At 41.3% G+C, this 22,262-nt stretch overlaps 1 protein-coding gene across 1 annotated transcript in view; it reads right to left on the reverse strand.

Annotated features, from left to right (window-relative positions):
* ANO2 (anoctamin 2) overlaps positions 1 to 22,262 on the reverse strand; it is a 277,547-nt gene that overhangs the window by 144,826 nt on the left and 110,459 nt on the right. Inside the window, exons 9-11 of the mRNA XM_053256041.1 lie at positions 16,713 to 16,847; positions 8,900 to 9,060; positions 4,183 to 4,265 (exon numbers count right to left, since the gene is read on the reverse strand). Of these exons, the coding sequence (XP_053112016.1) occupies positions 4,183 to 4,265; positions 8,900 to 9,060; positions 16,713 to 16,847 (379 nt within the window). The remainder of the gene's footprint in view (positions 1 to 4,182; positions 4,266 to 8,899; positions 9,061 to 16,712; positions 16,848 to 22,262) is intronic.

Consider the following 22,262-nt stretch of genomic DNA (forward strand, 5'->3'; position numbering starts at 1 on the left):
TTGGATTTCTTCTATTAATTCCCCCAGATTCCCATCTTTCATTTTAAAAAACCCCTAAGCTCTAGCCCTTGTAGAAGTGGAGTTATGGAGCAAAATGTGTGGTCACTATTTTTCAAGTGTTTGCATTTTTTGGTGTATATTAACTTTTCCTCAAAGAATCCTTATGAGGATTCATAACACAGCTTCATTTCTTTTATTCATTTTGGCTGTCTTTGGATAGTGCCAGCTCTCAACTGCCATGTGCCAATTACTCCACCCCCACTTGCATGGTAGTGGGGTAATCACAATCTTTGTTTAAGAGGGGGGAAAGGCTGTTTGACTTAGGACAATATTAGAAATAGTTCTGAGAAGCTGAGGCAGGCCGTGTGTGTGTGTGTGTGTGTGTGTGTGTGAGAGAGAGAGAGAGAGAGAGAGAGAGAGAGAGAGAGAGAGAGAGAGAGAGAGAATGAATGAATCCTGTTTTGCTGGAAGCAGGCCAGTCCAGCTGCCAGATACTTATTGAAAACCATGAGAGCCAAGGTACTGTAAAGACCAAATAACTGCTCCAAATGGAAACTGAGAATTCCCATCTTGGAAACAAAAAGCCAAATCCTGAATTTTGTACACAGGCAAAAGTCTTGTTCACGTCAACGGGAGATTTCTGTGGCCATGGAATGGACTCAATATGCAATCTGCTATTACACCCTGCAAGTTACCGTGGGAATTTTAAAATAACTTGGATATTTGCTTTTCCAGCAATTGTGACTTCCATCTATTATGTTTCATTTGAAGAAATAAAATACTTTTCTTGCTAAATAACCAAAGGTTAGATACCATGAAGGTTTTTAAGGCCATTTCTCCTTGGTTAGGAGAAAATTAATATATGGTGGTTATATATTTACTATATTAAAATAAAAATAATTGGAGAAACTGAATTACTTGTGACAGGCAGCAAAAAAGTTCCATTAATTCCTATTGGCCAACACAATCACACAATTCAACTGTTTCTTTCTCTCTGAATTAGAACAGATGTATCTAATACACAGTTTGGGTTACCAATCATTTCCTCTTTCATACCAGTTGCTCCAGTGACCAAGGCAAGTAATCTGGCTGTTTACTTTCTTCACTGTGCCAATTTCCTTCTTCTTGCCATTTTTCTAATTTGCAATTAATGCTACTCATCTTTTTAAAATGTTTATTCTACTGCAAGGCTGATTTTTTCCACTTCTCATTATGATAACCTTTCTCCTATTTCCTGTTCTGTTTACTGGCTGCCTGTTTCAACTGGCATTCAAATACAAGTTTCTTCTCATTTTAAAATCATTACGTATATGTCCAGGTCTCCTCTTTCTACCCTGATCCCTTGGTATTCTGCAACTCATTGGATTAAAACCCAAATAAAGCAAAAGTAAAGTGTGCCGTCAAGTCGATTTTGACTCCTGGCATACACAGAGCCCTGTGGTTTTCTTTGGAAGAATATAGGAGGGGTTTACCATTGCCTCCTCCTGCGCAGTATGAGATGATGCCTTTCAGCATCTTCCTATATCACTGCTGCCCAACATAGTACCAGCAGGGATTCAAACCAGCAACCTTCTGCTTGTTAGTCAAGCCCAACTAGTACTTCTATAAAAGAAAGATGTTCCCTTCATGCCAAAGCATGGTTTAGCAGATCCTTCCCTTCCCTTCCCTTCGCTTCCCTTCGATGCCACCTCTGTTTTCCCAAACAGTCTGCTCCTGACTCCACCAGCCTTCGGTGACATATGTTTGGCTGTCACAGGGGGCAGCAAAAAGAAAAGGATGATTGGTGAAAATTGCCCCTCTTCTTTGTGCAAACAGAACGTCTTCCATTTGTGGAAGAACAAGTTGGGATCTATGCTCTTTTGATTTTGTTTTACTTCTTAAACCAATGAATATAAATTGCAATTATTTGTTTACATACTCTTACTCTTGTCTCTCTTGATAGTTGGACTTTTCTGCCCTCTCACCTACCTCATAAAGCTCAGCTCTCCTCTTTCAACTAGGAATTTATTGGACCAGTTTCCTATTTGATCTGCTCTTCCCGACAGCAATCTTTACATCTAGTGGTATATAAATATTCAGAATAATCTAGCAATCAAGAAGCTTCCATCTATGCTTTTTAAACTGGCTCTTTTAAAATACCTTCATTTCTGACCCCTATCCCTATTGTGTTGTTTGCTAGACTGTATTGGAGGATACTTGTGTTTGTTTTTAATTTGTAAAAAATCTACTGCATTCCTGATCTGGTTCCCCTCCCCCACCCCAGGCAGAACAAGTCCACTCACTGGATATACTCAGAACACCCAGGTACATGGGAGAATAATTGGGGGGGGGGGGGTGAGAATCAGAGCCACATAAAAGTCATTTTTAGGCAGCCTTCATGTGTAATATTTGAAACAACCCTCAATTATATTTCTAAGGGGAAATATTACCCATCAATCATATGTTTATGCTCCCCTGCTAACTAGGCAAAGAGGCACCATTTAATGTGGTGATTCTCTTTATTTAGCAGGGAGAGAGTAACTGGCCCTATCCACCCCCAGCACAGTACCCCCAGTGACTGTTGCTGGTGTCTATCTTATGTTTCTTTTTAGATTGTGAGCCTTTTGGGGACAGAGGTCCGTCTTATCTCTATATATAATTCTCCTGGGTGTGCCTTGGAATGTGCATCCCAGTGCCCAGCTGATTGGCTGGGTGGCAGATGCGCCTGATTGGCCGAGGTGCACCCAGGAGGATTGGTTGCTGCCGCCGCGGCCCAACTAGGGAGGCCAGAGGTGGCGGGCCCGGCCCGGCCGCTTAGGCAAGGCCCAGGAGGGGGAAAAGAAAGTGGGGGGAGGGCATAGAAGTGGCGGTGGGGAGGAGAGGTGGCTGGTCCCAGAAGCAGAGACTGGGGCAGAAGTGGGGGAGAGGTAACTGCCGGCCCCAAAGAGCGCACAGATGCTCTTTGCGGGGTCGGATAGTTTATTTATTATTTCACTATGTAAATCACTTTGGAAACTTTTGTTGAAAACTGGCATATAAATAGTTGTTGTTGTTGTTGTTGATCTTACAGAAAACTGTCAACTTTCTTCTAAAGTGACATGTTTTATCACCACAGTGTTTCCATTTGGGTATACGGGATGATAAAACTGATTCAGGTACGCTGCTGCTAAGCAATCTGAAGAAATTCTATGGCCTTCAATATAATTTTCGAACTCTCCAAGAAGATAATGTTCTGAGGCTTCTTCTGCAGTTTCGTAGTCCCTCTCAGTCTTACCCCAATTCCTGAGCCATTGACACAGCAGCTGGCCTTATGAAGCCACTGTTCTGTGTGCCTCGGCTTCCTTTCCACAATATGGATAATTGCTATAATTACCTCAGAGTCACTGAGACAATGTATGTGAAGCACTTTGAAAATCTGAAATGTGCAATAGAAATATATTTTTGTTATTCGAAAGATATGATACATGGGATAGTCTGAATACATTTTTCAGCCCATGTGATTTAAAGGAGTACATACTGAGAGTGCACCCATCATGACATCTTCCATGAACGACTCAGCACTTTCCAGGCATGTTCCTTTACCATGGTGGGGATGGGGACTATTCCTTTAGTCCATGGTTCCTTTATCATGATTCCATGTGGGCTTCCCAGCACCATCCTGCCTGTGGGCTTCCCAGCGGTGGGCCACTGTGTGAAACCGGATGCTGAACTAGATGGGTCTTGGGCCTGATCCAACAGGGCTGTTCTTATGGTCTTATTCCTAATGAATAACAGTAGGAGATTCCTCCCACTGTTGCTCCCACTTCAGATAAACAAAACAGGGCAATTCAGGATTTTAGATTCAATTCAAAATAATTTTAGAAGCACATCTGAATTAGAGACAAGCTACTGTAGTTACCCTAGTCTCATTCTGAAATTTAACTCCTAGAAACATGAAGGGATAAATTAGAACTTGAATATAGACAAAATATAGCAATTCACATTATCATATTATAAAACACATTCTGAACCAGTGACAAGTGCAAAATAAATGGGAGATGAAGTTATTGCATAAATAACATTTATATAAAATATTATATACCAGAAATAAACTAATTATTTATTACAGAAACAGGCTCAAGCAACTTCTTTTTTCTTCCTATCTGTGTTACATTATTCACTATTCACAAATAATAGGAATTGAAGATGCTTAAACAAACTTACTTCTTCTTCCTCCAAGCCAGTTAAGTCCCAAAAGTAACTCAGTCTCATTTGCAAACGCTTCCAATTTTCAAGGAACATTGTGGCTTAAGAGAAACAAAACCAAGTTTTAATCACAAGAGGGCTTCAGATTCAAAATACTAAAAAAGGCAATTATACTCATTACCATCATGTTGTATATCAAAATACCTCTGATATAGGTATATGACAAATCAGAGACTGGCTAGCCCAGATAGACACATGTAAGTAATAAAAAGTAAGGGGTAATAATTGAAAACAGGGAGCAAAATGTAATTCTGAAACAAACTGATATTTGCTACAATAAATGCCTATCAGCAGTGGACAACTGCTTAGGTAGTGCTGAATTTTTACTAATTTGATCTTTGCTTTAAATATAATAATTATTAAGTATTTTATTTTACAATTGTTGTATATCACTTAGGCAACCACAATAGTTTTCAAATGGTTTGTTCATTCATTCATTCATTCATTCATTCGTTCGATTTATATACCACCCTTCCAAAAATGGCTCAGGTCAGTTTACACAGAGAAATAACAAATAAATAAGATGGATCCCTGTCCCCAAAGGGCCCACAATCTAAAAAGAAACATAAGATAGACACCAGCAACAGTCACTGGAGGTGGATAGGGCCAGTTACTCTCCCCCACTAAATAAAGAGAATTACCACATTTAAAAGGTGCCTCTTTGCCCAGTTAGCAGGGGCTAACATGGTCCACAATAATATAATCGGCTTTAAAAGCAATTGATATTGCTCTCACAATATCAGATACAGAATATTAGACGCTATTAATGATATCATCTGTGAGTCCTGACTCCTACCAAAAGTAGATACCAGAAGCCAGGTGTTCCTGCTGCCATTACTGCTGCTGCTGCTGCTGCTGCTGCAAGTACCAGCATGGTGCAGTGGTTACAGTGCTGGACTATAACCAGGGAGACCCGAGTTCAAATCCCCATTCAGCCATGAGACTTGCTGAGTGACTCTGGGCCAGTCACTCTCTCTCAGCCTAACCTACTTCACAGGGTTGTTGTGAGGAGAAACCTAAGTATGTAGTACACCGCTCTGGGCTCCTTGGAGGAAGAGCAGGATATAAAACATAATAAATAAATAAAATAAAAATAAATACTCCGCAGAGGTCTCAGAGGCAACATCTGCTGGAAGTGATGTATGAGGTCCTCTCCTCAATCCTGCTGGGGTTTTTGCCTCACCAGGTCAGCAGCAGAGGTCACAGAGAACTAGTTCCATCCCCAATAGGCTACCAGACATTTGCTCAGCAGAATTACCAGCAAGTAGTATATTTCATACAACTGAATTCACTACAAGAAAATACTTGCCTTGACAAACATATTTTCTTTGTTCTCATGTTTTTGGCATCATTTTGTGCATCTAGCTTTCCTCCTTTGTAGTACCAGTTGCCCATGAGAAGCTCAAAAGCAAGGTGTGATAGCATGAGCTGTCCCCTATTGCTTGCCACCAGAATCTGGTTAACTAGAGGTTACATTAATCTGTTATAGTTAAGAGCTGCTGTTAGGCTGCACCTCCATGGATTTTCATAATTCATTTTTAATAGAGATGTGTGAATTGATCTGGGTACAAATTGATTTGTACCCAAATCTACCCGATTCAGGTGATCTGGAGACAGAACAAATCATACCTGTGGTCTGTTGGCAAGATTCGGGTCCAAATCGAATCATGCCAGATTAGATTCAAGATTTGGATTCCTCCTATTAATTTCCTCAGATCCCCAGCTTCTTTTTTTTTTTAAGCTAAGCTCTAGCCCTTTTAGAAGTGGAGTTATGGAGCAAAATGTGTAGTCACTGTTTTTCAAGTGTTTGCATTCTTTGGTGTATAATAAACTTTCCTCAAGGAATCCCTATGAGGATTCATTACACAGCTTCATTTCTTCTTTTCTTTTTGACTGTCTTTGGACAGTGTCAACTGTCAACTGCCATGTGCCAACTACACCTCCCTCCCACTCGCAAGGCAGTGGGGTACTACTTAGTTTATATTCTAGGAAATTTTTCAAGTGGTGTCTTGAAAAAATCTTTGGTGTCTAATAACCTTTCCTCATAATGAATCCCTATGAGATTTCATTACACACCAAAGGATCTAAACACCTCAACAATTTTTAAAAGATAAAATGAGTGCCTAGTGGCTTGCGGGTTGGGGGGTAGTTGGCACATGGGATGGCATTAATTCCCCACCAAGCAGTGGGGTCAAAATTAACAGAAGAAATGAAGGTGTATAATGAAGACACCAAAGAATTTAAGCACTTCAAAAATCTCTTAAAAATAGTGTGTGGGGGTGGTGGGGTGGCTGTTGTTGACACACAGCAGTTGACAGTTTATACTCAGTTTATATTTTTGGATTTTTTGAGGTGTTTAGACTCTGGTGTGTAATGAATCGTCATAGGGATACATTATCAGGAAAGGTTATTAGACACTAAAGAGTCTGAAAAAATTCCTAGAACATAAACTGAGTAGTACACCACTGCCTTGCAGGTGGGGGGCTGTAGTTGGCACATGGCCATTGACAGTTGGCACTGTCCAATGACAGTCAAAATGAACAGAAGAAATGAAGGTGTTCAATGAATCCTCATAGGGATTCATTATGAGGAAAAGTTATTTTACACCAAAGAATACAAACACTTGAAAAATAGTGACCACACATTTTGCTCCATATCTCCACTTCTACAAGGGCTAGAGCTTAGCTTTTTAAAAAAAAATTAAGCGGGGGATCCATGTTAGGGTTAGGATAGGGCAACTTTGAATCTCTATTATTTTCTATGGGGGAAATATAAACATTCAATAAAGAATTTTTTAAAAAAAAACCCATTAAAAATCAATAAAGTACCCCACTGCCTTGAAATTTGGGTGGTAGGTGGCACCCATGGGGTCCTACCCACCACCCAAATGTGGTGCCACTAGAACCTTTATAGGTGGCCTTGACTGATCCAAATCAAAATAGAATAAAATCAAATCCAGATCGAATCTGGGGTGATTCGGGGGGGGGGCAGATTTGGACACAAAACAAATCAGAGGCATTTCAATTTGGGCACAAAACAAATTTTAAAGATCGATTTGTGCACATCCCTAATTTTTTAAAGCCATCTAAGCTAATGTCTAGGACCCAATCTTGTGGCAATACCTTCCTTAATTTAATTATGAATTATGTGAAGAAGCAAGCACTTCATTTTGGCTTTTCAGAATGTAGTTCCAGTCAATTTCACTGAATGACCCCACAACTCTAATCCTGTGCAAGATCAAGACAAAAACGCTCTCTGTATCATTTTATACCAAGCTTTGCAAAAGCTATATATCCCCTTTAAAAAGTTAAAGCTTTGAAAATTTAAAAAGCTCATTCTGCAGTTCTTTTATCGTCACCTTATTTTTCTAGGGAATTAAAGTGCTTGGGAGAGGGGCACAATAAACTATTTAGTCTTTATGATGTTCTAGGACAGCTTGGGAGAGGGGCACAGCCACAGAAGGATAGACACAAAAGGAAGGAGAGTATGAGTCCCTGGGATTCTTCCTTTAGGTTGCCTTACCAGACTATTCCAAAGGACTAGCCATAGAGCAAAAACAGTAGCAGTCCTAGGACATCATAAAGACTAAATAGTTTATTGTGACATAAATTTATGTTGATTGACCTGTTACTTTATTTAAAACATACATTGACGTCTTTTAATTAATGCTCAGGGGATATATATACCTACCCACTTAAGGGCTGTTTCACACAGAGCCAGATTAAGACATGCTGAGGCCCTAAACTATGTTGAGCTTAAAAGCCCTCATAACACTACAAAATGGGTCGGAAATCCCATGTCGGCATGTTACTTACCCCTCCCTTGCTGCACTGCTCATGGTTACAGCAGTGTTTATCTGAAGAGGCAAGTGTTGTAACCATGACAGTGGGCATTGGTCTAAACTGGACCCTGGTCTAAAAAAATCTCGGTATAATTTATAGTTATTGCTGCACAGATTTACAAACTCAATAAGATAAATAATCGTGTAGTCATATAAGAGTATTTTTGTATTATTAAAATGATAATGTCTGTTTTGGAGTCTTTCATCCTTCCCCCCCTCCCACAAATTATGTAGAAATTTAGTCATTTTTTGGTACCTGGAAGCCCTTTAGAATGTGAGGCCCTAAACTGGAGCTTACTTAGCTTGTGTCTAAATCTAGCACTGGATTTATGGCTGTCAAGCCATGAATCATCTTCATTTTAACTGACAAACACATTAAATTTAAATATATTCACGTATAAAGACCCCAGTGAAAGTGTCTTTGTGATCTTATTAAAAGAAATATGAAATTACTTACAAGTTTAATAAAGAAAAGCAACCACGCACTTTCAGAGAGGCCAGATTACATATTTTTCTCCTCCATATTACCTGAACACATCAGAATCAAAATTGTATACACATGCACACACACCCTTAACTCGACTAACAATTTCACCTCAGCAATTAAAACTGGCATCTCCTGATTAATCAACTAAAGCTTTAGTTTCTTAATCTAACAATCAAAGCTTCAGTGCTTGTACAATTGCTCTCTTGATGCTCCATAAGGCATCAGTGAACCCATCATTTTGCTATTAGCATCCTTTTTTCCAATATTGCCATGTCACTATTAATGCCTTTGTCTCTTTTGATTCCAGGTTTGGACTAACCCATAAAAGGATTCAGAACTAAACTTACCCCAGAGAGCCATGAAAATGGAGAAGAAGACTGTGGCAGGGTTGTCGAATAAGTGGCTGGCACGTGCCGTAGCACAGGCACTACTGAGGTTCCAGTAGTCACATGTCTTGTCACAGAGAGGGCACATGGTGAAGGCATTATGTTGGTCACACATCTCCTTGCTAAAAAGAGCAAAAGCCAACAGATGAAAATGGCATGTTACCTACCAATTTATTTATTTTTTGCCTATGGAAATTAACAGATTTTCTGTCAGTGAGGGCAAAGTGACAGAAACGCAGGGTGGTGCCTAGAAGACCTGAGAGAGTCTATATATTTAATCTTCCTGGGTGTGTCCCGGCACCCAGCTGATTGACTGGGCAGCGGAGGCGCCTGATAGGCTGAAGCGGCGGTGAGGCCGTGCCGTGCCGTGCCAAAAAACAGGAGTGGCCACAGGCAAGGAGCGGGGAGGGAAATGCCGGCCCCAAATACCACACAGATGTTCTGTGTGGGGTTGGCTTGTAGGCAAGTATTTGCTTTGGCTCTAGATATTTGAAAAAAAATATCCTATTCAATTTAGTTCCTCAGATAAGAACATAAGGACAGCCCTCCTGGATCAGGCCCAAGGCCTATCTAGTCCAGTATCTTGTTTCCCACAGTAGCAGCCAGATGCCTCTGGGAAGCCCACATGCAAGAGATGAGGGCATGCCCTTTCTCTTGCAGTTGCTCACTTGCAACTGTTATTTAGAAGCATCTTGCCTCCAAGGCTGAAGGGGGCCTATAGCTAACAGACTAGTAGCCTTTGATAGACCTGTCCTCCATGAACATGTCTAAGCCCTTTTAAGGCCATCACCAATCCTGTGACAGAGAATCTCATAGATTAATTATGTGCTGTGTGAAGAAGTACTTCCTCTTGTGGGTCTAAATTTCCTGGCAATCAGTTTCATGGGATGTAGTAAGAGAGGGAGAAAAATTTCTTTCTGTCCACCCTATCTACTCCATGCATAAATTTATATACCTCTCTCATATCTTCCACCTCTATTCCAAACTAAAAAAGCCCCAAATGCTGAAGCCTTGCCTCATGAGGAAGGTGCTCGAGGCCCCTGATCATCTTGGTTGACCTCTTCTGTACCTTCTCCAGTTCTACAGTGTCCTTCTTAAAACATGGTGACCAAAACTGTACACAGTACTCCAAATGTGGCAGCATTATGGATTTGTATAAGTGCATTATAGTATTAGCATTTTTATTTCCAATCCTCTTCCTAATGATCCTTAACATGGAATTTGCCTTTTTCACAGTTGCTGAATTTACACTTTCAACAAGCTGTCAAGCACAACCCCCAAAGCGTTCTCCTGGTCAGTCACTGACAGCTCAGACCACATCAGTGTGTGTATGTGTATGTATGTATGTATTGTTAAATTTGTATATGGCACTACCTTTCATTAAAACAATCTCAAGGCAATTTACAAAACATTAAAATAATATAAAACTATAAAAGCTACACAATTAGAATTAAAATGCAATATACAAATATAAAATCTAATTAAAAGTTTTTAAAAACATGTACAATATAACCACAGGATGCACAGCAGCAACCAACAAAACATTCATTTAAAAGCTTGGGTAAAAAGCCAAGATTTTATTTGCTTTCCAAAAACTGTGATGGAGACTGGGGAGTGGATGCCCACCAGGAGAGCATTCCAAAGTCTAGGGGCAATGACTGAGAAGGCCCTGTCACAAATACAAAACAGGCAAGCCTCCCTCATTGTCGGCACATGGAGCAGGACCCCCTTTAATGACTTTGTTGAATGGGCAGAATTCAGAATTCCTTGGGAGCAGGTAGTCCCTCATGTGTCCAGGGCCCAAATCATTTAGGACATTAAAACCAGCACCTTGAATTTTTAGGTCAAAACCAGCACCTTGAATTGTACCCAGAAACAGATTGGCAGCCAATGTAGCTCTTTCAAAATGAGGGTAATATGGTCCTAGCAGGTAGCTCCGGATAACATCCTAGCTGCTGCATTTTGCACTAGCTGCAGTTTCCGAATATTCTTCAAGGGCAGCCCCACATAGAGCGTGTTACTGTAATCCAGCCATGACATGACTAAGGCATGGGTAACAGTGACCAGATGTGCATTCTTAAGAAAGGGACGCAGCTGGCACACTAGCCAATGCTGTGCAAAGGCACTAGGGGTGTGCATGGCTCGGAGTCCCCCCCCGGTCCGGCAGGGGGGGACTGTGACTTTAAGCGGGGGGGTGATAGTACTTACCCCCCCCCCCCCCCGCTGCTCTTCCCCCTCTGGTGCTGGTCCTTGGAAAAATCTTCTTGGGGCGGCAGAGCTCCTCTCTGCCACCCCTGCCCCCGTCGTTGTTTGGAAAGCCTTAACAGAGACGAGTGCTAGTGGCGCACATGCGCCCTGCGTGGCACGCGCGCTTGTCTCTGACACTGCAGCGCACGCGCCGTATACGTCACAGTGATGTATGCAGCGCGCGCGCTGCAGCGTCAGAGACGAGCGTGCGCGCCACTAGCGCTTGTCTCTGTTAAGGCTTTCCAAACAACGTCGGGGGCAGGGGTGGCAGAGAGGAGTTCTGCTGCCCCAAGAAGATTTTTCCAAGGACCAGCGCCAGAGGGGGAAGAGCGGCAGGGGGGGTAAGTACTACCACCCCCCCGCTTAAAGTCATAGTCCCCAGCCCAGCCGGACCGCCGGACCAGTCTGGCGGTCTGTTCAATTATGCCATACCCAAACCATGCACACTCCTAAAAGGCACCCCTGAGGTGAGGGGGAGGGGAGATTCAACAATATGCATCACTTTACACTTGCTCATATTGAACCACATTTGCCATTTTGTTGCCCATTCTCCCAGTTTGGAGAGATTTTTTGGGAACGACTCACAATCTAAATTCTAAACACACAAAAAACCCTAAACACAATAAAAAAATTTTTTAGAGCACTCACTACACTAAATAGTTTAGTGTCATCTGCAAATCTGGCCACTTGGCTGCTTACCCCCACTTCTAGATCATTTATGAACAGGCTGAAGAGCACTGGTCCCAGTACAGATCCCTGGGGAACCCCACTTCTTACTTCCCTCCATTGTGAAAACTCTCCATTTATCCTTATCGTCTGTTTCCTGTCCTTCAACCAGTTGTCTTCCTTATCTGGATCCAAATATTCGGTTTATTAGAATATTTGCCCGTATACTATAACAGAGAATCACTAAATGTCTATAATTTCTATATTTCTGTGCAGAATTGAATGAAAACAGCAGGAGCATAAGTCACTTAGGTGGGCATATTTCCTACAAAATTTCAAGTAAATAGGTGTAGGGGGTCCCCAAATGGTATCATGCTCCAAGGGGGAAAGTGGTGTGTTCCTGGCCCTTTTTGACTCCAGAATTCCAAGGTGAGAACCAAGGACAGCCTCAGCATAAGCCAGGGTAGGAGGTTACTTATCACTTTAGTCCGCTTCCTGGCTCACTACATCCAGCCTGTTCCCTCTCCAGGGAACTCCAGCTCTCATGCCCAAGAGCAGCCCTCATCATCGGTTGCCTTGGCTTTAAATGCCCTAGTATAGAGCTTAAAGGGCTTAAAAGCCTACTCTACGCTCTGCTCCCTCCCTGCTTCCTGCCACTCCCAACATTGTGGCTGCTCTAGAGCTATGGCCTGCAGCTTTCTCTGCCTCACCTGCTTAACCCTACTGGGACCCGACCAGCCTGGAACCATCTCACCCCTGCTCTGTTCAGGGGAAGACAGACGGCCCAAAGGAGTGATAATGTGCTCCCCACTGGACCCTGCAGGGCCATGCAGGCACAAAGACAATGCAGCATCCCACCAAAAGGTTAAATTTAAATCTGGGGGGAAGGCTTATAATTCATTTTTGTTATTCACCAGTTGGATGAGAACAGCAGGGGTGGTAGGGCAAACTAAATTTTGAGAGTTTTTACATCTTTTTTGTGTGGACAAAGACTCAAGGCAAAAATTAAAGTCATTGTCCCACTTGAGATGTCTGTTTCAAAGGTCTCTTTCACTCCCATGTTTTCCACAATCACCTGATTCCCCCACTCTTGTCAGTTTCAACAAGTTACAAAGTTTGTCACTGAAAGTAAAGCTAGGAAGAAAGCCTATAAATATCCAAATAGGCTCCCAATAGCTCTGAATATATTCGGGTATTGCTGCTTCAGTACAGAGGTTTACTAGTTCAGTTCAGATATTCAAACCAAATACCTTCCAAATCAAATATAAATTTGAAGCTTCACACAGCCCTAGTGCCTAGAGCATCCTATTTTATGGAGAATGGAATATATATTGCAATCCCTTGTGTCTTTTCCTTCTTATGTATTTATGTGAAACATTTATAGGCTGATTTTCTATTAAAACAATATTCTAAATGGCTTACAAAGGACAAAAACAATAATTTAAAAAACAAGCACAATAGATAATTACGGTCTTATAAGTGTTAACAGAGTGTAAATCAATGCAATTTAAGACTAGAAACAAAAAACGGCAGCAACAAAGCAATATCATAAAAGCCACAAGAACAACTGACTTCTGCCGATTTTAAGGCCAAACTAATTTCATTGGAAGATTCAGGTTTGGAATCTAAAAAGAGGCAAAAAGTTCTCTTTGGAGAAAAGAACTAATGGGAAAGGGAAGGATACTTAGTATACCTGTACATGCCCCTTCCATGTTTTTGTTGCAGACAGAAGAGAAACACCTGGTGAAGTAGAATGTAGGGGGAAAGTGGAAGGTAGCTAAATGGTTAATCACTCCTCCTCTGACCATCACTCCCCACCCCCAAATCATACTTTCCCCCTCACTCCTACCACTTTTCAGATGTTGCTTGAAGGCCAGGATTCCCATACTTGTGTCTCTGCCAAACATTTAGTTTGACCCTTATAGTATAAATCCATTGTGTACACTATACAGTGGCTTCCAATCAGGAAGTGTTTCTAGCACAGTGACTGCAAAAGCAGTATTCCCCTTCAGATATCACTCTAGCATCTACTCTTTTAACAAAATTAAGATATGTTTTCTATGTTTAAAAGACAGCAGAGGGTGCTACAGATACAGTTTTGTCATAAATCCTACCACTTTAGATATCAGTGGAGAGTATTTTCCTAAGTCAAGGAAATATATTACTTTAGTGCACGTATATATTACTTTTAGTGCATGTTTTCCAATCATATCTTAAGTGCAACATGTATAATGCAGAGTTTTAAGTGTCAGGACTAAAGTCACAAGACAAAACACAAAAGAACATATATTATTTAGAAATACAATACCTATTAACATACTCATAATATAATACACTGTATATAAAATTGTTAATTCAAGAATAAAATTAGCATCATTGAAAAGTAAAAAGTGGTCATATGTATATTCCTCAGTTCCACCAATAGTTAGTCCATGCCTAGGACATAATCAGATATCCTGATATCAGACAATTCTATAAAGAATCCAATGATGCATTCCTGTTGTACATTCTGGAGTTGAAGAATTCCAAATAACTGCTGTCCTGATGAATCGCCAGACGTGTTTCAGCCAAAATAAGACCTTATTCAGTGGTGTTGCTTCCAAATACAGGCTATGTTTTTATTTATTTAATAAATAAATGAGTTGGAACTAACTTCATTGTATCCACCAGATCACTATAAATATATACATCCGTATTGAAACTGCAGAACTATCATTTCATTTCAAGTGGAACTGTTCAGGAAGACAAAATCAAATTACTCACAGAATGGCTGCCTTTGGACATAGCAATGAACCGCAGGTTCAATGGACCCATGGTTCTGTGCCCCCTCCCCCCTGCATTCTGACGAAATGGAGAGCGATCTAACTGCAGTCACACTGACTGCAGGGAGGAAGGGAAACTAGCTGCCATGGCTTCCTTCTTTAATGATAGACAGCACTGGCAGCCAAAGTGAGGAAGGAGCTTCCTCCCTCAACTCCGGTTGCATGAGGGGGGAATGGCAGTGCCAGCATTCGGATATAACAGTGGCACTGTGCAACTCGAGTTAAGGGCAGCAAAACTCCACTATGAACCAAAGGTTCAGATTGGAGTTCAGGGAGGGTAACTGCGGGTCCATTTTCCCGTTTAACTCTGGTTGCCCAGATTTGGTTGTACAACTCCCAAAACTAGAGGTGAAGAGACCTCCTGTTTTGTGGTATGTGAGAATGCAGCCTACGAGTACTTTTCAACACGACTGAAGAAGGCCTTATTTTGGTTGAAACACCTCTGGTGATTCATCAGGACAGCAGGATATCTGATTGTGTCCTAGGCATGGATTAACTATTGGTGGAACTGTGGAGTATACATGTTTCCACTTTTTACTTTGTGGTGATACTGGTTTTATTCTTGAATTAATCTTTTGTACAATTTATTATGAATATATTATAGGTATTGTAATTCTAAATTATATACATTCTCTTGTGCTTTGTTTTCATATATGTGAATCCAGTCACTGGTCATTTTTTGGCTCTAGGAATAAATTCATATCTATATTATAACTGGGACCTGCACCCTAGAAGTAGGGGTAAGCAGTGAGGTGGCCAAATCTGCAGATTATACCAAACTCTTTCAGGTAGTGAAATCCAAAACAGATTGTGATGAGCTCTAAAGATCTCTCCAAAATAGGGGAGTAGACAACAAAGTGACAAATGTGCTTCAATGTTAGCAAGTGTAAAGTGAGGCACATTGGGATGAAAACCTCCAACTTCAAGTATACGATGATGGGATCCGAGCTTTCGGTGACTGACCAGGAGAGGGATCTTGGGGTTGTGGTGGACAGCTCATTGAAAGTGTCAACTCAATGTGCAGCAGCTGTCAAGAAGGCCAATTCCATGCTAGGGATCATAAGGAAGGAGACTGAAAATAAAACGGCTAATATTATAATGCCCATATACAAAACTATGGTTTGGCCACACCTGGAGTACTGCGTACAATGCTTGTCACCACATCTAAAAAAGGACATTGTAGAACTGGAAAAGGTGCAGAAGAGGGCAACCAAGATAATCAAGGGCCTAGAGTACCTTTCATATGAGGCAAGACTACAACACCTGGGCTATTTAGTTTAGAAAAAAGGTGACTGCAGGGAGACATGATAGAGGTCTATAAAATCATGCATGGTGTGGAGAAAGTAGATAGAGAGAAATTCTTCTCCCTCTCACATAACACTAGAACCAGGGGTCATCCCATGAAATTGATTGCCAGGAAATTTAGGACCAACAAACAAAAATACTTTTTCACATAATGTATAATCAACCTGTGGAATTCTCTGCCACAAGATGTGGTGACAGCCAACAACGTGGATGGCTTTAAGAGGGGTTTGGATACCTTCATGGAGGAGAGGTCTATCAACGGCTACTAGTTGGAGGGCTATAGGCCACCTCCAGCCTCAACGGCAGGATGCCTCTGCATACCAGTTACAGAGGAGTAACAGCAAGAGAGAGGGCATGCCCTCATCTCCTGCCTGTAGGCTTCCAGCGGCATCTGGTAGGCCACTGTGTGAAACAGGATGCTGGACTTGATGGACCTTGGGCCTACTCCAGCAGGGCTGTTCTTATATTCCTTTCTAATATAATGTATAATTTTCTCATTTGTAATTATATATCTACTTGCAATTAGTAATAAATAGAAATTAATATTTCTGAGTGTCTAGATAGATGCTGGGCATAGGGCATATGAAACACAGGTTCTGCCTTCAGGCTTACCAGCAAAAGGCCAAAATATACCTTAAAATGATGCAATTCAGCATCCACAAAATTGCTGAAGCGGCACCCAAAGTAGTACAGCATCTTAGATATCAAATCACATTGTGCACACACAATCTTACCTAGGAATGTCACTTTCAATGGTCATGCATCCATACAGGAACACTATGATTCCAACTAGAGAAGATGGAATAAGGAACTCTGTGTATAAGCCCAACCAAGCAAAATACAAGCCAATTTTTTCTCCAAAATACTTTCTAAAAAGAGAAAAAAAGAAAATAAAGATCAAAAGATACATACAATTTCTACAGTACATTTTCCTCAACAAACATCAAACCATTTTTACAAGCAGGGTTGTTAATTCTCCATAGTTTTACTAGTCTGACCAGGGAAACTGCTTTCTGGCAAGTAACCAGTATGAAAAGACAATAAGCTACGAAGTCAGACCAGCATTTGTTGTTGTTGTTGTTATGGACTCCCTCACCACCATACAGCAGGCTATACTCATTCACTCACTCCATCATGGGTCTGCCCAACTTCTAACAAAATATGCAAGGCTCCACTTCTGACTATACAGGTTCAAGCCATAAGCCATTCCAGCCTTGCTCCCGATAGGTTTTACCCTGATCATGCTGTTACTTCTCCACCAGCATTCCTGCCCCTGATAGTTGCACAGGCATGCTTAAGGTTATGTGGAACCTGACCATCGAGAAGCGGTCTTTTGGTGCTGGCTTGTTACTGTATGTATGGCCTTTTAAACTTGACTTGAAAGGTGACTTGTAACTACAAAGTCCTATGGAGGAAAAAGGCAGGAATGAACAACTTGAGATGCCTTCAAACCACAGTTTTTGTTTGTTTTTTTGCCCCCATACTACTTGTCCCCTGTGAATTACACAAAATTGTGGTGGTAAAATCTTCACTGGACCCATTACCTGATGCCCAGAGAAGGTCCCTAATTAGAATTTCTTTCTGGTTTCTTCAGGGCAAGAGTGCTGGTGGGGAGCTGCACAAAAGGTTTTATTTATCACTCATTAAAGAGGCACAAACCTTCCTGCAAATGATGTAGACACTGTCTTGCTCCTAGCCAATATCTTGGTCATCGGCTTCCATCTTCATAATTTCTCCTTACTGCAGAACTTGCACTATTCTACCCCTGGACCCATTCACAAGGAACATCTTTAAAATCGTATGCAGTTTGGGATTGGTTTAGCTCCAATTGAATCCACCAACCCTCTGAGGTTCTCAGAAGAGGTTCTGTCCCACTGTTGTCTAAGGTTGGGTTGGTGAGTATTGGGTCTTCTTGGCAACTGTGCCCAGGTTGTGCAACTCCCTCCTCTGGGAGGTCTGCTTAGGTTTGGCTCTCATTACTTTTAGGAAGATTGTGAAGAAAACTCTTTTTGGCGGGCCCATGAGTTATTGTTTGGCTGCTCTCTGTTATGTTGTTGTTGCTGGGTTTAGTCTCTTTACTATTCTTTTTAGTTTATGTTTTATTTGGAGTGTTTCAATAGTAAATTTATTTACTTCATGTTCATTGTGTATTTTTTGTTGTCAAATCACTTTGGGGCCTTTGTTGGTAGTAAGGTGGTATAGACATAGTAAAATAAATAAATGAAAAAAGAAATATTTATTTAATATAAATCCAACAGGTAGTTATGCTTAAACCTATTAACAGGCTTTTAGAAAGCTTGTAAAGACTTGGCTTTTTACCCAGGCTTTTACATAATCATTTTTACTGCTGCTTCTGTGTGTTTTTACCTGTTGTATTGTTTTAATGCCTGTTTTTATATGTTTTTATATTTTTTAGCTTGATGTTTTTATTGCCTTTTTATTGTATGTTTTAACTTTTGTAAACCGCCTTGGGGTTGTCTTTTAACGAAAGGCGGTATATAAATGTAAAAATAAATAAATAAAAATTTCAATTGATTTGAACATGCCTAACTGTAGGTGAAGTCTTAATACTTGTCTTTGCACTTTATGTAATGTTAAATCAGTCCTTCTGGAACTCAGTCCAAAAATTTCAGCTCAAGCTACATGTTATGAGAAGTATCACAATTAGAGTGCCATTAACAAACAAAAAAGATCCACAACAGCCTGGAAAAGGGTGGGCGCAGATGCTTGGCCAAAATCACATTCCACAAACTGCACATGCACACACACACACACACACACACACACACACACACACTCACACCAATCTATAAGGGAAAAGATAAGACAACCTTATATATTTCATTTAAGTGAAAAACAGCTTGGGAAGGATAATTCTGAGCTGAAAAACGGATTGTGAGGATGGTGAAGAAGTTTCTCTTTGAGTGCCCTTTCTCTGCCTAGACTGCTTTCAGTTAAATTGTGAGGAAAGAATCACAGAACTCTTCACATGAAGAACCCCATATACTTTGACCCTATGATAACCATTCCCAAGTTGATAAAAGAGATTTACTGTATTAAGGATAATGCCACCAACCAGGTACAAACATCTGCAGTATATGCAATGCGGCATGTGGAAGACACCAGGAAGTTTTTCACACCCAGCTTTTAAGTTTGCATCTCCTCCAGAATGGAGGATCTGCATTCACATATCAGCCAAATTTACTGAAGTCCCTGTGAGCTATCAGGGAGCACTTTACACACAATTCAAGTTTTTCATGGGCATTAGAATATAGCCCAATGTATATCTGGGGTAAAAAAAATCCACTTTTTGCATCGGTTTTGTAGAGGGAAGGGCAACTTCGAACTCACAGTAAAGCCTTGCTGAAAGCCCGTGGTAAAGCCTGCTGTCTGGGAAAGCTCCTGGGCAACTTCAGCATTCAGCAGACTAAAAGGAAACCTTCTGTGTACCAATCATTTAACAGTTTCGAAAAGAAAGTAGTGGTACAGGGGAGTTTTAAGATTGGTACTAAAGAAAGGCAGCAGGAGAGGGTGTTCAGTTGCTACATCTTGCCATTTTGTTCACAGATTAGGAAAAGGGATTTGAAGGTGCCAAGCTGTCTACCTCTCAGGGAAATTTCTCTCCTGGTAAGGCCACAGAGAGAAGAAAGTATGAGACTGAGGGTTCTTTTGACAGATTTTCTTGTCATATTCAACACCTTGAGTACCTTTTGGTAAAAGGGACTCTAGCTTATAGGATTCAGTGAAGAAATGCAGGTCTTTAATGTTGCAGTGATTGGACACATCTTTCTCCTACCCACCAGCCCCAATAAAGAAGCAGAGGCAAAAGTTCGTGCACTTTTTAAACTCAAGTCGTCTTGTGTGGCAGGAAGAGAGAGAGAGAGAGAGCTTTTTTTGCATTTTAAAAAACCAATAAAGTAGATTGTAAATGTAGTTCAATGTTCTTATCCCCATATTGCAGGTTTGCAGTAGGGATGTGTCATTCTCTCCATATTTCAGGCAGGAGCTGAAGTTGATAGTTGCTTACAAAACTCAAACAAGGACTTGCTGATAACACTCAAATGATGACACTCAAGGACTTGCTGATGACACTTTTTTTCTCCATGGCAGCTTCACTTGGAGATGACATAACCTTCCTAAATGCCTGCCTGGAGGTAGTAATGGGTTGGATGAGAGATAACAAACTGAAGCTGGATCCAAGTAAGGTGGAGATACTTATTGTGTGGGGTCGGAACTCAAGAGACAATTTAGATCTATGTGTCCTGGATGGGGTTACACTCAGTATGGGAGTATGGGAGTATGGTAGTATGGGAGTACTCTTGGACCCAAACGTCTCTCTGGTGTCTAAAGTTGGGGCAGTGGCTAGGAGTCTTTATCAGCTTCAACTGATATGCCAACTACAACCATTTCTAGAGATAAATGACCTTAAAATAGTGGTGTACATGCTGGTAACCTCCAGGCTTAACTACTGGAATGCACTCTATGTTGGGCTGCCTTTGTATGTAATCCAGAAGCTACAACTGGTAAAGAATGAGGCAGTCAGGCTGGTCTCCGGGGCAACCCAAAGAGACCATATCACGCCTATTCTAGGTGTTTCTGGGCAAAATACAAAGTGTTAGTTATAATCTATATAGCCCTTAACAGCTCAAGCCCATGGTATCTAAGAAAGTCATGAACCCTGCCGCCTACTGAGATCATTGGGAAGATCCCATGCAGTTGCCACTGGCTCATTTGGTGGTGACACAGAATTGGGCCTTCTCTATGGCTGCCCCTGGACTCAGAATAAGAGCTTCCCCATCTCAGGCTGCTTTTAAGGAAGCCCTCAAAACACATTTGTTTCTTCTGGTTGTTTTTAGATTTTTTTTTAATTTTACGTACACCACCTAGATATGTTTTATTAGGCAATTTATAAATCCAATAAATACAAATTCTTAGGAAAATAATTGTGTTTTTAATTATAAATTTGCAATTAAACTGAATCATAAATTTGGAATTTAATCTAATTATAAATTTGCAAAGTTTTAGTTGCAATCTAATGTACATATTTTGTGTAAGGTGTTGATATTTACTGAGGCAGTTCCCACGATCAGTGAGAGCTGCCAGGGGAGGGTTAGCGGGGAGAGTGGGCTTAGCGGAGCGGCCACCCACAGAACTGCTGGCTCCGTTACAGAGCCGGCGGGGGCTGGGAGGATCAGGGGCCGCGCGGCCCCCGAAAGCTCCAGCATGCCCTGCCCGAGCGCACAGGGCATGCTGGAGAGACCCCCAAGCTGCTTTTAAGCCTCCCGGTCGGGGGTCTACACATGAGTTGCCATGCTGCAGAGCTACACCGCGGCAACACATGATTTAAAAACCTGGTTTTAGGGCAGGGGTAGTTTAGCAGGTTAACCTTTTGGAGGCCACCGGGCTTGCCTGTGAGCCTGGTGGTTCTCCCGGTCAGGCGAAATTGGGCTAGGCTCCCCTAGCCTGATTTTGCCTGATCATGGGAATAGCCTCACTGTTAGCCACCTTGAGCACTCTGATGGGATATTTTAAATAAGATAAAGTGCCAAAACATTTGCTTAGGTCTAGTTCACACATGATTTAGGTGCATGATGATTTGCATTTACAGACTTGCAACTAAATATGTGAACTGACACCACTGACGGGCTATTCGGACATCCTAGTCATCATCTGATACAGCAGTCATCAAGTGATGACTTTGCACATATGAAAAATAAGGCTAAATGCTGAATGCGGCAGCCAGGTTGGTCTCTGGGTCATCTTGGAGAGACCACGTTACTCCTTTACTGATGGAGCTACACTGGCTGCCAATAAGTTACCGGACGAAATACAAAGTGCTAGTTATAACTTATAAAGCCCTAAATGGCTTAGGCCCTGGGTATTTAAGAGAGCTTCTTCTTCACTACGAGCCCCACCGCCCATTGAGGTCATCTGAGGAGGTCCATCTCCAGTTACTGCCAATTCGTTTGGTGGCTACACAGAGATGGGTCTTCTCAGTCGCTGCCCCAAGACTGTGGAATGCGCTCCCTGCTGAGATACGATCCTCCCCATCTCTGGCAATTTTAAAAAAACACTTAAAAACCCATCTATTTGTCCAAGCTTTCTCAGCTTCCTAAATTTTTAGGTTTTAATTTCTGGTTTATTTTTAAATTGTTAAAATGTTTTTAGTTTTTGTATATGTTTTTAACTTGTTTTATGCTAACCGCCCAGAGATGAAAGTTTGTTTGGGGTACAAATTTTTATAGATAGATAGATAGATAGATAGATAGATAGATAGATAGATA

The sequence above is a fragment of the Hemicordylus capensis genome, chromosome 5 (genome assembly GCF_027244095.1).
Source record: "Hemicordylus capensis ecotype Gifberg chromosome 5, rHemCap1.1.pri, whole genome shotgun sequence".
In the NCBI taxonomy this organism is placed as follows: Eukaryota; Metazoa; Chordata; class Lepidosauria; order Squamata; family Cordylidae; genus Hemicordylus; species Hemicordylus capensis.